Source organism: Poecilia reticulata, linkage group LG15, assembly GCF_000633615.1.
Source record: "Poecilia reticulata strain Guanapo linkage group LG15, Guppy_female_1.0+MT, whole genome shotgun sequence".
Classification (NCBI taxonomy): domain Eukaryota; kingdom Metazoa; phylum Chordata; class Actinopteri; order Cyprinodontiformes; family Poeciliidae; genus Poecilia; species Poecilia reticulata.
This window is the reverse complement of record NC_024345.1, coordinates 11,953,491-11,968,595: the sequence shown is the minus strand read 5'-3', so window position 1 is coordinate 11,968,595 and position 15,105 is coordinate 11,953,491. Positions and strand designations below refer to the sequence as shown.

The window sequence follows — 15,105 nt, the reverse complement described above, 5'->3', positions numbered from 1 at the left end:
TATGAACTTTCTTTTCTTCTTATTTACATTGTATTTAACTCCACTGATTGGATTTTGCTCTGCGTCCAACAGAAAGGGTTCACGCCGCTGCATGTAGCAGCAAAGTACGGCAAGATGGAGGTGGCCAGTTTGCTTCTTCAGAAGAGAGCCCCGCCTGATGCTGCAGGAAAAGTGAGGACAAAACTACCGTGCCTTTTCTTTTCGTGAAGATCAAAATGTTTCCGAATGTAAGCTCTGCCAGAGGGTAAAAAGAGGCCCAAAAATATAAAAGAAGTTGTCCAGATCTGGTGGTTTTAGTATTTCTGAATTATTAGTAAAAGACTGAAAGTCTTTAGCAGGTGTAACAACTTGTTCTAATTCAACAAAGTGTCGAGAACAATGTGCAAAGTGACATTATTTGATATCCATCCAGTACAAGCAGTAGATGCTCTTCCTGTTGCATAAAGCCTGAGGGCAGATTTACTTTTTCTCCCCTGATGCACTCGAACACACACTTTGACACACTTTCTTTCTTAGGACAGACCCACTGGCAGTCGGCCACCACTTGTCCTAATAGCACTCATGTATGATAATGAAGCTCCCACAATGCATGGCGTTGTCACACCAAACTCCTAAATCCAGGCTTTGTTGTGAATTTTTTGGGCTACCTTGAAATGATATTAGGGGAAATAGTTTGTAGTTTGATTCACCGAGGCTAAATGTGTGGGGAAAACGGCGACTTCACTTCCATTGTGAGCTTTCATCAAGCAGGTTGTAAGGGTCAGTTTGAAGTCCTTCTGCGGATGTTTGTAATGGCCCAACAGGTTATTTCTGGTATATTTTGGCAGTATAAAGCTGGCCTACTTCCTGTTTTTATTTTCTGACGCTGAAATTTATCCTCACATGCATCCAGGTCGGCCTCGTTTTAATAAATGTTTTAATAAATGTTTTAATAAATGTTTTAATAAAAAATGTTTTAATAAATCGAACTTTTTGCAAGTTTGACGCTGTAGTTTTGGAACCAAAGTTATTATTGTGCAGTAATAAGCTCTGTAGAGGATTTTAAAATAAACAGGTAAACCCCTAAAATGTTGCTTTGATGATAATATACAATTTTTCTTTTAAATGTGGGACTTCCAGAAACTTTCATTTAATATCACAGCTTAAGTTATGACAAAATGGAAAAGGTTCATAGCATTTATTCTTGTGCATCTTATAAATGTGATTGCAGTTTTTTTTTACATACATTTCAAATACTTTACCACAGCAGTATAAATACAAAAAAGAAAAGAAAAGAAAAAAAATGACAACGAACAAAGTCAAGGATTTGACCAATGACTCTCTCCTTTAGTATGCCTCTTTTTGCAGATGCTAACATCCTGCTTTACTCTCCCAGTCTCCCCCCAGTTTTCTGTCCGTATTCTGTTGATTTGATGCTCTAACTTTATATTAGCATGTTTCTAATAGTACATGCTAAGTGATTTCTAATATTCTTTCTTGCATGCCCTGTGCGTGTGTGTGGGTGTCTCAGAGTGGGCTAACTCCGCTGCATGTAGCCGCTCACTACGATAATCAGAGAGTGGCGCTGTTACTGCTGGATCAGGGATCTTCCCCTCATGCTGCCGCCAAGGTATCTACACAGACACAGAAAACACTCATAATGTCAATAATACTTTACTTTTTTGTAAAGTTTGGATTTAGAATGATAGGTCATCTTTAGCTTCCTTTGAATTTTCTCTGCCGGGCAGACTTTGCTCCTAAATAGTGACTTCAGTAACTTCTAGGAAGCCATTTATTTTTATCTCTCCATGTTGATGCTTTATGCAGTTTTCTCTGCATGGAAATATTTGTTGATTTACAGTTTGGCAGTGGCTTTTGTACTCAAGTGATGAATAGAAAAATAAAAAAAAAATTTCTGTCAAGAGAAAATATCATGCAGCACTTGAGAGACTATTTTTCATTTCCTTTTTCTCATCCAGTCGTTCCTTCCTGCACGTCTTTTCTTTTTTTTTGCTGCTCGCTTATAATAAAACATTGGGTGTGTATTTGGCGCACTTGGATTAATTTAAGCACTTCTGGCAGGTTGTTACTGGTGTTATTCTGGAGGAGTCTGTCTGCATAATCTTTCATACAAATGCAAGCTGTACATTTTTTCAGAGACATCATGTGTATTTCCACGCTCAGATAGCAAAAACCATTAAAAGATCCCTTGAAAATTAACTCTGAGTTGATTTTTAGAAGGAGGCCGATTTAAAAAAAAAAAAAAAAAAAAAAAAAAAAAAAAAGAGATGGTGTGTCTTTAGTTGTATATTTTTAGAACGTGTTCTAAATTTACCGAATGTGACAGATTCCTTTTGCACACTCTCATAATCTTTTTTACTAGCTCTATTTAAAGCTTTAATCTCCTTGCTACTTTTTGGGTCCTAAAGCCGCATACAAATTTGAATAAACCGTCCTCAGTTTCTGCCAGGGGAAGATACTCTGATCAGCCATAATGACTAATACTGGTTCCATTAAAACCAGTATTAGCATCGTTAGCTATTTTAGGAGCATGTTTCAGCCAACGTGCATCAATGAGCCTTTGCTACACCTGACCCTTTTGCAGATCCTAAAATGTTTCTTCATAGGTCCACTTTTGATAACTTTTGACCAGCAGATGAGAGACGGGGATTCGAGTTTCAAACCTGGATTTAATTTAACTTATGCCTCGTTTCGCTGAGCAGCTTGGACTGGTGCGGTTTGTTGTGCTATTTCATGGTCCAGTTTATTTGGGAAAGGGCCGGTTATACTACGTCACTCATTCTATGGTAATCAATGGTGGTTCTTGCAATGCCAGTATTGTTGGACTTGGGTAAAGTGACTCTGATTTGACAGAAGACCTGCAGTTTTTGAGAGTTTGCAACCTAGTTTTCCAATTAACAGAGTTTTCTTCTGTTCTTGTGTAAAACAAGTGTGAAGTTTATTAATTGTTTCTTCATTAATGTAGGTCTAGGATTATCTTTAATTAGCTTTTGAGGGTTGACAGTCTACTAAATCTTGAAATGACGCAGGACTTTTCTCCATCCAACAATTTTAGATCAAGTAAAAATAAGTGATTGTGGATCAACCATCTATTTTTATGATTTTTTTATCTACGTGTTGAAGTCTTTGTACTTTAATCCATTATGTGTGAAAACAGTTTCATGACTCTGAATTAAATAGATAAGTTATAGAGAAAATAAATCTCAGATGTTTTTGTTACCTTGAGTATTAACCTGCACCATGAATTCAAATGAGGTTGATCATATAAATGACCTGCAGTTACATCAAATTAGTATTTCAATTCCCTTTCCTTGTCCTAGAATGGCTACACGCCTCTCCACATCGCTGCCAAAAAGAACCAAATGGACATCGGGACCACACTGCTGGAGTACGGCGCAGACACCAACGCGGTGACGCGGCAGGGCATCAGTCCAATTCACCTGGCGGCGCAGGAGGGCAGCGTGGACCTTGTGTCCCTGCTGCTGGCCAAGAATGCTAACGTCAATGTGTGCAATAAGGTGACCAATGCCAGTTTTTACAATCCCTGCTGGAAACACGTAAACCAATGTTGTTTGAAACAAACATGTTTAGCTTTCGATCCCAAAACGTACAAAATCTGATTTTTTTTTTTTTTTTTTCCCCAGCAGGATCTTTGGAGCTCCTTTTTTTTTTTAATAGAGTTGTTATCATGTGTTTATGTTCTTAGCTACATCCAGGACGTATTTGTTCATGTGTTGTATTGTGTGTGTACTTTAACTTAACACAGAGTGGACTCACGCCCCTGCACCTAGCAGCTCAGGAAGACAAGGTCAACGTTGCAGAAATCCTTGTAATCAACGAGGCTGATGTCACCTCACAAACAAAGGTAGAACAGTCCAGTCTGCAAATACAAAAAAATAAAAAATAACTGTAGCCTTATTCGGTTTTTGTAGTTTTTTTTTTTTTTGTTGATTCATTCTTTCCATCTTACTTGGAGTTTTAACATTTCAAATAAACAAGACGTGTTTACCGATCACCCTGTTCTGCATCAAACAAACACATTGAAATAAAAAGTCAACCCGTATGTGTGTGCTGAGGCTGATCTGCCCCAGATGAAGGTTATTTGGGGAGTGTTTGTGCTGACAGGACAGATGTTTATAGCAGAAAGGTCATTCCTGCCCTGATCTCTAAGTGTTGTGCTCATAATCATAACTTAACATGAGACATGAAGCAGCGTTCTGGTTATTTGTAAGACAGTGATAGCCTGCTGAGTTTGGTTAGATGAGCATGTTTCCACATTTTTAAAAGAAATATCACTAAAAAGAGAGATATCTATTAGAAGTTATGTTTCATGCTCCTTTTGACCGTCCATAACTACCTCCTACTCACCCTTTCATCTCCTTTCCCTTTCATGTCCCTCCATCTGCAGATTGGATACACTCCCCTGCATGTGGCCTGTCACTACGGCAACGCAAAGATGGCAAACTTTCTTCTGCAGAACCACGCCAAAGTCAATGCCAAAACAAAGGTGAACCTCCTCAATGTTGCAGCCAGCATCAGTCACTTTTAATATCTATAGCAGCACCAATTTCATGTTTTTTCTTTTTTTTTTTTTTTTACAAAAGATCGGTCTTGTAGCTTATCCTCAAACCAGTTTGAGCTGAGGAGGAAATCCTAAACGTTCCTTCAAGTTTCAAACTCAGTTCACCAAAGAAGAAGTTGTTTCAATTCACGTGTTTTCACTGTGTCTGTCTCCATCTAGAACGGCTACACTCCACTCCACCAAGCAGCTCAGCAGGGCCACACCCACATCATCAACCTGCTGCTTCAGCACGGAGCCTCGGCCAACGACCTCACCGCGGTGCGAACGCCGAACGGACAAGCTGAAATGCTGAATGCTTTCTATGTTTTCCAGGGGCTCACTCGTTCTCTTTTTTTTTTCCCCCACAATGGTTAGAATGGAAACACTGCCCTTTCAGTGGCCCGCCGTCTGGGGTACATCTCCGTAGTGGACACTCTGAGACCCATGACTGATGAAAACCTCTCGGCTATGGTGAGACACTGTCTTCTACTCGGCAGTTTCTTGTTTAATGTTAGAAAAACTACGTCGATGCAATTAAGCTCTACTTAATCGTGTCGGTGCCGGCTTGTCCAAATCAAACCCGTCCCTCCAGTCGGCAGCACAGGAGCGAGTGAGCAAATGTGGCATCATGAGCCGGCAAGCTAGTCCGTCACGCCGTGTCACATGTGGGACGTTGCCCTGATTAAGAAACAGAGAGAAGGCTTAGATTGGAGCTTAGGTTTCTTCTCCTTAGCCAAGGTCACCGGCAGCGATCTTATTGACACAAGGCTCAATGAGGAGTGTGAGGGTGGGCCATAGGAGAAGAGTTTGCACACGACGCAGCAGCAAAGTTAGTGGGAAAAGTTGGGGGAAAATGGCCAGTGAGAGGCAATCATTTTGAGTGGTAGGAAGTAAAAGACTGCACAAGGTAAAATCAAGAGTCAAGTGGTTGAACATACAGACAAAAAGAAAGGAAGGAAGAAAGAATTATGTTTCTCCAACAACTTCTAACTATATGTCATGTACCTGTGTGTGTGTTTTATTTTTTTTAATTCAGAGTGCCTCGGAAAAACACAAAATCAATGTCCCGGAGACCATAAATGAGTTCCTTGACATGTCAGATGACGAAGGTAAGTGAATTATTGTGAAAGTATCTCAGATTTTATCGGGTTTTTTTTGTTTTGCTTTTAATCACGATTCCCACCTACATTGTGTGGTGGATGTCTTTGACAATTGCGTACTTAACTGTATGTGTATCCAAATCACGCAGTTCGGACTAATGTGCCACAGATTCTCAGAGAAGAGTCTTTTTCTGATGTTGATGAAGGTACTGGTGACCAGTTTGAATCTGTTTTGTGCCGTTTGCTTTCTTTTCTTATCTTTAGCTCACTGTGCTAACAGCCATTGCTTTCCTACCATTCAAAACTCATAATTCAGCTGAGTGAAGTGGTTTGTTTGTAGTTTCTGTTAGACTATTAACCACTTGTGCTACGAAACCACATCCTGTTTTTATTGTTTGTTTTGTTTTTGCATCATTTAAGCTACACGCATTTTATTTGAGATCTGCAAAGTTATATTCTGTCAAGCTTCATCCTTTGACTCTGCAGGTCTAGGAATATCAAACACTGATTATCTTTGTCATAAACACTTTCTGCAAAAATACCGATGCCCTTTGACCATTCTCACAGTAAAACTACAAACTTCTCTGTATTTACTGGGATTTTATGTGATAGATCAACACAAGGTAGTGCATGACTGCCAAGTGGAAAGACAATTATACATGGTTTTGACATTTTTACCATTAAAAACCTCTAAATCCTCTGCATTCATATCCGGTCCCTGTGAGTGAATTCTTGTTGAACCAAGTTTTTTTGTTTTTTTTGCAAAATAGCTGAAGCTCGATTAATGTTTATGGATGGGCAGCATCTACAAACATCCATTTTCAACTTTTGCCGCACATTTTTGAGTGGCTTTAAGTGTCGGTTCTAATACATGGAAGTCTGATGATCCAAACCACTCCATCGTAGCTCTGGTTGCATGTTTAAGGTCATGCAACCTAGTGGTGGGAGGTGAAATGATGTTCTGTCTGTTAAAGGCTCCAACAAGTTTCCTTCCAGGATTCCCCTGCACATAGCTCCATCCATCCCAATCGACTCTGACCTTCTTCCTGAGAAAATCCTCATCACAGCATGATGCTGCCGTCGTCATGTTTCCCTGTTTATTCGTTTTATCCTTTCACATGAACTGTTGTGACTTTTGATCAACAATCCAGATTGTTTTCCTCATCGGCCCTGCCATTTCCTGTCTCCTACATGGCTTATAGCGAACGCTAATTATTGCTTCTTATGACGTTTTTTTCCAAAGAGTGGCTTTCTTCTTGCCTCTCTTCCATTAAAGCCATGTGTTCCTGTGTTCCCTGGTCATGTTTACTAATGGTCTCCATTAAGCCTCTGTGACCAGGATTTAGTGTGATTAAAATAGTTGGTTCCAACTATTTGCGAGAAAAAGGGGACTGAATACTAATGACTCAGGATTTTTTTTATTTTAATTGTTAAACTTGGAAAACTATGATTCGTTCACCTTCCACTTCACAATGTTGTGCTACTTTGTCTTAGTCACACAAAATCCCAAGAAAATACACTGAGGTTTGCAATTTTAATGAAACACAATGTGGACAATATAATGGGATATAAAAACTTTAGAAAGGCTCTTTATGCAAGAGATAACAAATTGCGTTTTTTATCACTCACATGATGCAGCAACAGGCTTGGTTACAGAACACTTTTATCCCTTCAGAGCCGTGTTTATGGTACGAGTCACACTGTTTAAAGCTGCCACCTTCAGTCCACTGCAGTTTGTTTTGGAACCACAAAGCTAACGCGTTTGTAAAATTGATGAGGTTGTTCACAGGCCGTTGCTTAGGGGACGGTTGGGAGGGCGGCGGTTCTTTGTCAGGTGATACGGTTGGACTGCACAAACATATCAAGTGATGGTGGATGAATTTATTTTTGAGCTGGATCCTCACTGGCCTTGTGCGCTGCCACCAGCGTGGTCGAATTAAAAAAAAATTAAAAAAAGACAAGATAATCCTCCTTGTGCTGTGTGTGAGCTGTTTGTAGTGTGTGTACATAATTCATCCGCAGTGAGCCTGTTCAGAGTGGACTTGATGGCAGCCCAATAGAAGCGAGGACAGATTGGGTGTTTGCTTTCAGGAGTGGAGTCCCTCCTCACTGCCGGACGGTTTTTGGTCTGTGTAGATCTGTCTTAGGAGAAAGTAAAGACTTACCACAACTCTCTTTAATCCAATATGGGGAAATCCTATTATAGCGCAGGTTGGCCAGTATGTGTTGCTTCTAGCTGTTTGTGTGGCTTTTCCTTTACTTACATTAAACTTTCAGCAGGCTTCTGTAGTTTCCAGTTGTACTGCGAATGGGTAAACGTTTAATATTTGTTATGCCCTACTGTCATAGGGTATTTGAAAAGGCATGTTTACCGGATCTGGTGTGGTGTTTTTGTGTGTGTGTGTGTGTGTGTGTGTGTGTGTGTGTGTGTGTGTGTGTGTGTGTGNTGTGTGTGTGTGTGTGTGTGTGTGTGTGTGTGTGTGTGTGTGTGTGTGTGTGTGTGTGTGTGTGTGTGTGTGTGTGTTCAAAATCACTGGATGCACCATGCAGAGAAAACTGAAAGATGAAGCGTTGTGGTTCAATATTTTCTTAAGGAATGGCAAAAAAAAAGAGAGAAAAAAACGTGCCTGCTGAGTATTTCATCATTACTGACACTACTTCCCCAGTTTGACATGCAGCCAAACTCTCCCTGGCTTCCAGCATAAAGAGTTTCCTTTTTTCCCCCTCTCTCATTCACTGTCCTCTCCAGTGAGATTCTCAGGCATTTGCTCACACAACCTGTCAGCTGACTGTTGCTTCTCTCCTCGGAGCCCTAAACTCTTCCAGTGAGTTTGTTGAGGACGAGTTCTCTCTCTCTCTCTCTCTCTCTCTCTCTCTCTCTCTCTCTCTCTCTCGCTAAATCCAATAAGATGAGCTTTCTCTGAGCCGCCTGCGGGAGAATTAACTCCTGCGGTCAGGCGGCGTTTTGACTTCTGACATTTCTGCCCTCACGGCGAGACAAAAGTTCCAAGACTTTGGATTTGTTTCATTTATTTGCGAAAAGAGGACGGGAGAGATGGCGCGCACCGGCGGATCCAAACGCGCAACTTTTTGTTGTTGTTGTTGCCCGAGCGCAGTTAGGCGCAGGAGCTGAATGAAGGAAGAGCGCAACTTTTCCCGTCTGCGCCAGAAGCGCACCGGATGGACTGTTCGGTGTAGGTCTTCCTTAGTTTTTTTATTTGTATTTTTTAGCTTTATGTGGGGGTTTTGTTGCTTCACGTTTGGGGAGCGAGAAAAGTCGCAGAGGAAATAATTAGCGGAGCTGCGATCAACATGGCTGCGTTGGAAAAAGGTAAGTCGGTATTAATAGTTAAGGGACGTCGAGCATATATACTAAATAACGAAAAAAAAAGCTACATTGAGATGAGTCATCTAGGTAGCTGAAACATTTTATTTTAGGGCGAATGTATTTATTTATATTTAATTTATTAGCGGAGATGATGGTAATGGAGCATAAGACTATATGTTTGTGCCGAGTCGGTGTGTCTGTGCTTGAATGGGTTTGTGATGTTACTTCTAAAAAAGAAGTGAATTGCTTGTTTGGTCAAGTCAGACAGAAAAAGTGTAGAAAACACAGGAAGTTCAGCAGTCAGTTCCACCAAGAATGTGGAGCTCATCGGTTTAATGTGTTATTTATTCTTTTGAAACATTTGAAAATTTGATGGGAACATAAAAACACAAGTTTTTTTTTTTTTTTTTAGCACTTAGCTAAATTACACACATAGTTACTGCAGTTTAATGTTTCTTTAATGGAAACAGTTCATTTAAATGAATCACAGCAACACCTAGAATAATAGATATTGCAATTATGATGAGTGGTTTCATTATGTCCTCCCAGTCAAACCTCACTCAGTCAGTAACAGATGTCGCCCTGGGTATGCATCCAACGCCCCACACTGCAAGTGACAAAATCCTGTTAAATTTTGTCAGAATCCGCCATTGTTTAGGGGTCACTGAAGTAAAACTCTGCTTCAAACATGTCACTTTAAGCTGTTTACCAGATAACAAGGATTGGTGTTCTAATGCACAATATGTCAGAAATGTCATTTTATGTTTCCAAATTACTGTCAGTACCACATTCAGACGTGCAATCAAAAATAATAATAAAATGACCTATTTTTAATAAAGACTGATTGAGGGGAAAAAACACGTTAGCTTACACACATGCACCTTTAGAAAAACACATTAAAATGCAATTTGAAAGTTTTAGCACATATGTGCCAAACTCAAATCATAAGTTTTTATGTGACCCTCCAGATTCTACACAAATAACAGATGTGTGCTGAAATATAATTTTATCAACCAAATCGAAGCAGTTTTTTATGTATACTTCTAGATGTGCAAGATGTTACCATTGAAGAGAAAGCTATTTATTAATATTTTAACAGTTTAGGTAGTTTTATCCGTATTTTTTTTATGTATTATTGTTGTGTATCATGTACTTTTAAAAAAAAAAAATCTATGTGGACCATGAATCTGATGAATAAATCAATCAAATCATACGTTCTACTACAACTGGCCCTTTGAAGACATTTCTGATCTTCATAAGGCCCAACATGAAAATGAACACCCCTGTTTTTTAGCATCCGAGTTACCAAAAGTCGCTCATTCTCTGTTGTACCACAACAGAGAATGTGGTACAACATTCTCTGTTGTACCACAACAGAGAATGTTGTGGTACAACATTCTCTGTTGTACCATTCGTTTGTGATATGGCTGACCCAAATACACAAAAGCAAAGACTCTTTTCCTGTTTCAATAAATCAGTGTCTGATATTTACTGATATTTCCACTACATTTGTTAGTGGAAAAAACGTATATAATTTAAAACACAAAATCCATAGAACCAGTTTGAACTGTTGCGTTTTGTCTTTTTTCTGTTTTGTTTTGTTTTTTGTTTGGATTGAACACTCTTCTTGTTCCGTCAATTTTCCATCACATTTAATTTTTAATTTTTATTTTTTTTAGAAAATAAGTAAAACGAGCTCTTTTTTGCCAAGAAAAAAAAAAAGATTTTCTCCCTTATTCGTGCGTTAGAGTTGGGTTTTATTTTGAAATCAGACTCCGGAAGTGCTCTCATGCCGCTGCCTTGACGCGGGTTTGTGGCGTCTGCTCGGAGTGCGGCAGTGCTGAAGGCAGGAGGGGGAGGGGCTGCGGTGAAGGAGCACAGTGTTGCAGGCAGGACAGAGACGGACATGAGGGAGAAGGGGAAGCACTACGGCCGCTCCGGCGGCTTCATTGATCGGCGTGTCATCGTCCACCGGTCCGCTGATCGAGGTGCGATGCGCTGCTGAACTTTCCGCTGCTGTATTGTTTTTCTGGCTTTGCTTGTCTTCTGTGTTTGAGTGCTGTGATGGGAGGTGCGTTTGATTTTTTGGATTTTTTTTTACAGAACAGCAGCAGATTTACCGCAAAGTTGCTTTACTGCTGGCTCTCATGATGTTTTCTGCTAAATCCTTTTCCGAACCTCTGAATGAGCTGCAGTCATTTGTGATTCACGCTGTGGTACGCCACAGTCTATTGAAGAGATTCAAATAAAAGTAGATGTAGGCTGTGTATCTGCAGTGATGTTTTGGGTTCAATGTCACAGTGCTGCTGATAATTGCCCCCAGGGCCTCAATAAATGCTCTAATCAACTAAGAAAGAGATGGATGCTGGCTGTTCTGGTTTATTATCCTTCTCTGAGGTGCTGCATCGCCTCCTCCTTTATCCGCTTGTGAAGTTAACAGCTGGATGTTGTGATTTCAAACCCCCCCCCTCCCACCCCCCCTCCAGGTGAGGATGCGATGACCGGTGACACTGACAAATACCTGCGACCTCAGGACCTCAAGGAGCTGGGGGATGATTCTCTCCCGCAGGAGGGCTACATGGGCTTCAGCATAGGAGCGCGCTCTGCCAGGTAGGCTAGTGTCACTTGAGTTAAGTTTTTATTTCATTTAGCTGGATTAATGGGAGATCATTGATGCTGTAATCACATTCATTATAGATTTATATCTACTGCATTGGCCGCTGCTTTACAAAACCGAAGCATGTTGTGAAGCTTTCTGGTTTGTCTGAACTCAAAACAAATAAAGAATAACATGGAGATCACCTTAAAAAAAGAGCCTGGAAAGTTGCCATCTAACGATTCAACCTAACAAAAAAAAAAAAAAAAAAGTGATTCAGCGTTTTGCCTGACCTCATTCAAACCCAGGCCAGAGCTACGAAACGGCCCAGAGTGTAGCACAGTGTAGAGACGAGACGCATGAGTGCACTTTTCAGAGAGACTACAAAAGGTTGTTGTGGAAAACTGGCAGGCTACAGGGGAAAACACATCGGAGGCTATTGTTTCTATAGTGACAGATGGCAGATGTACCATGATGGCTGGATTGATAAAAAAGGAAACAGAGAGGTGAGCGGCGACAGGAAGCTGCTAGCATCAGCAGGACTCGGCAAACAAGGGAAACCCAGAATTAGATAGAAAGATTCCATGTAAACAAGGATAATGATGGAAAAATTTTCAGTAGTGGCTAAATGTAGTTGCTGTTCAAATGTTAAGATACTGAACAATGAAAGGATTTAGTTTTATTTTATCTATTTTTTTTTTTTGCTTCACTTTTTGTGTTTAATATTAGAGATGCACTGATCCAATATTTGGGTCAGATTTCTAATATTCACTTTTTGCAAAACTTTGACTAGCTGACACCAAATTTATCTGATTCCAGTTTCAATTTTAGAAAAATATAATGAACCAGATTTAAGATATTTCTTTCCAAACTTCTTCCCAAGAGATGCCAGTTATTAAGAAATCCAGGTGATGCCACAGCTTGTGTGTGAGAAGTTGCTTCTTTGCTTTGCTAAAACTTCAAAAAGAAGATAAATTTATTGCACTACTAGTTATTTGTTGACATTTTTTTAACTATCTTTTGCAACTACGATGGCTAGTATTGGCATTAGCTGTAGACATTCACAGGATTGTTGCTTCATCACAAACATCCCAAAAGAGAAGTGGACTGGAAATTTAGCGTTAGCATTTCTAACTTTAAATTGTTCTTATAAAAAAAAATTACAGTATGCAAAATTGAAGTCATGTAAAATTCCTCCTCAAAATGCATTTCTACTCCTCTGAAACTGGATAAACTTTCCTTGCCAACGATTCAAATGTCTCTGTACAAGAACTTGAATGTTGTGAAATATATTAAGTAATGTTTTATTGATCTGTGTTTACGTATGACGCTGAACAAGGCCTTTGCTTTCCCTTACCTTTCTGTTTATACATCGACATTGCATGGTTTTGCTTTTGCTGGGCTGCACACTCACACACACACACACAAATACACACATTCATACAAATCTAAACAAAATGTGCTTAGAGTAGTGCAACCATGCAAAAGCACAGCATCAGTGTCCTATGTCTAAAGAAAAGTCATATCATGCCTAAATGTTTTCAAAATGCTTTGCTTTTCACTGCTCTGTTTTTTTTCTTCTTCCTGTTTTCTTGTCCCTCATTCTAGCCCTAGAATCAGGTAAGAAAAGGGCAGCAGAAGCATTAGTATTAGTAGGAAGCATAAGTGTGAGTCGTGTCTTTCGTGTATTAGAACCTCCACCCAAAGCCACAGGTCATCCTATTGCACATTGGTCTCATCGTGTCGCTGTTACAGCATTGCTCAGATCATTTAGCTGGTTAGCATTCATCACAATTTCTCATCCCTGTTAACAATCATTCATCACGTGTGCTGTTTAAGCTTTAAAATGAATTTGTTTTTTGGGTTACTGGTGTGAAAAAAAAAAGAGATGAGAACGCACTAGTGGTGTTTTGTTTTAGATTTGTTTATTTTAGAGATGCACCAATCTGAGAATTTGTGGCTGATTTTTAGTTTATTTCTATTTCACTTTCAAGAGTTGCCAATATAAAATATTAAAAATAAATATTTATGCGTAAAAAAAAAATACTGTCCTTAAAAACATGATTTTTATAATATCAGCTTCATAAAATAATGGGATACGTTTTTTTTTTTCCCAAAAGGGATATTGGCAAAAGAAAATAATACAAATTAAAAAGATGAACCCACTTGTGGTGTTTTTTCTCCACCATTAGCAGGGTTAGTGTGACTAGCATTACTAAATCTCAAATCCTGTCTCTTTGTTCTTTTACTCTAAATAGAGTAGATCTGTTTCTTAACTGAGATTTCCACCAAGTTGAAAAAATAAATAATCCAAATCAAACTTGACAGATAAAACTGGACCCTTCAAAAAGCCAAAACGGACTAAATTTGCTTCATACTATATGCTAACATCTCCCTCCTTGTTGAAATTAAGTAACAGTCTCAAAGAGCATCCCACATGACTCTGCAAAAACATCTCTTTATTTTTAGAAGCAGAACAGCGTTTGTTCTTTCCCCTGACTTCATTTTCAAACACCTCGCTGATACTGAAAATGTGGACAACTTTCACACAGAAAAGTGTTGTTAGCATAACATGTTAATATTTAGGTACAGTGTTTTTCGCTGACCATGACAAGATGGATCTTTCAAGCGGTAAATGGCCTGAATCTGGTCACCGGTGTAATTCTCGGTGCATCTCTGTGGTTTATATACTTTTTTTTTTCAGTTTTGATTGATTGTGTGGCTTAACCTCTTCAAGTTTTCTTTAGTGTGTCACCAAGTGTAACTTCCAGGGATCAAAATATCAGCATACTTCCCCCAGCCCCACCTAACATCTTGTCGACATGCCAGTAATTGAACTCCTCTCAGGATTATTCTAGATACTGTGATGGTTTGCAGAGATGGAAAGCTTACACACTGACGGAACGACCTGGCGGAGACACACACACAGTCACGTGCACGTTTGGCACTTACATGGATGCACAATGACTCAACAGTCAGCAGTTGTGTTTGTGCGTCCGCACCCGCTCCCCCAGCAACTGGAAACCGCCAGAACACCGATATATTCACATGCAGATGTTGAGGAGAAAAAGAGGAAGAGGCGTGCGGAGTGGGCAACCTCCAGTAAAATAAGTCGATTGGTGTACCAATAGGAAGTAGGAGAGCAGAAAAGGATGTGGAAAGAGCGAGACTGAGAAGAAAAAAGTAGAAATTCTTTCTCGAGATGGTGAACGCAGAAGTGCTGCTACGCGGGAATAGATAGCTGAGAGCTCGAAAGGTTAGAAAGAAACAAAGAAAATGAGGGGAAGAAGGATGTACAGAATGAGAAAGAGGAGGAAGCTGTGAAAAACAAACAATGTCCTGGTGTGAACAGAGAGGGGCGAGGGGGACGCCGTGCCAGCGGGTCCATTGAGTCCGTACAGAGTTGCTTGGTTACTTCGACAGTGTAGGCAGGCTCTGCTGAATAAAGGCCTTCTCTCTCTGCTGAATAGTGTGCCCACTTAAACCCGCTGAGCTCTGCAATTTCTCTGTGCCCCCCCCC

General features: G+C 39.9%; 1 protein-coding gene across 6 annotated transcripts in view; it reads left to right on the top strand.

Annotated features, from left to right (window-relative positions):
• Positions 1-15,105, top strand: part of LOC103476732 (ankyrin-3) — a 93,066-nt gene that overhangs the window by 41,401 nt on the left and 36,560 nt on the right. For 3 of the 6 annotated variants that reach the window (XM_017308909.1, XM_017308908.1, XM_017308906.1), the window contains exons 16-26: positions 73-171; positions 1,511-1,609; positions 3,321-3,518; positions 3,767-3,865; positions 4,409-4,507; positions 4,742-4,840; positions 4,937-5,032; positions 5,598-5,670; positions 5,811-5,867; positions 11,476-11,599; positions 13,194-13,205. In XM_017308909.1, the coding sequence (XP_017164398.1) occupies positions 73-171; positions 1,511-1,609; positions 3,321-3,518; positions 3,767-3,865; positions 4,409-4,507; positions 4,742-4,840; positions 4,937-5,032; positions 5,598-5,670; positions 5,811-5,867; positions 11,476-11,599; positions 13,194-13,205 (1,055 nt within the window). The remainder of the gene's footprint in view (positions 1-72; positions 172-1,510; positions 1,610-3,320; positions 3,519-3,766; positions 3,866-4,408; positions 4,508-4,741; positions 4,841-4,936; positions 5,033-5,597; positions 5,671-5,810; positions 5,868-11,475; positions 11,600-13,193; positions 13,206-15,105) is intronic. The other 3 variants (XM_017308911.1, XM_017308910.1, XM_017308912.1) reach the window with 2 other exon arrangements.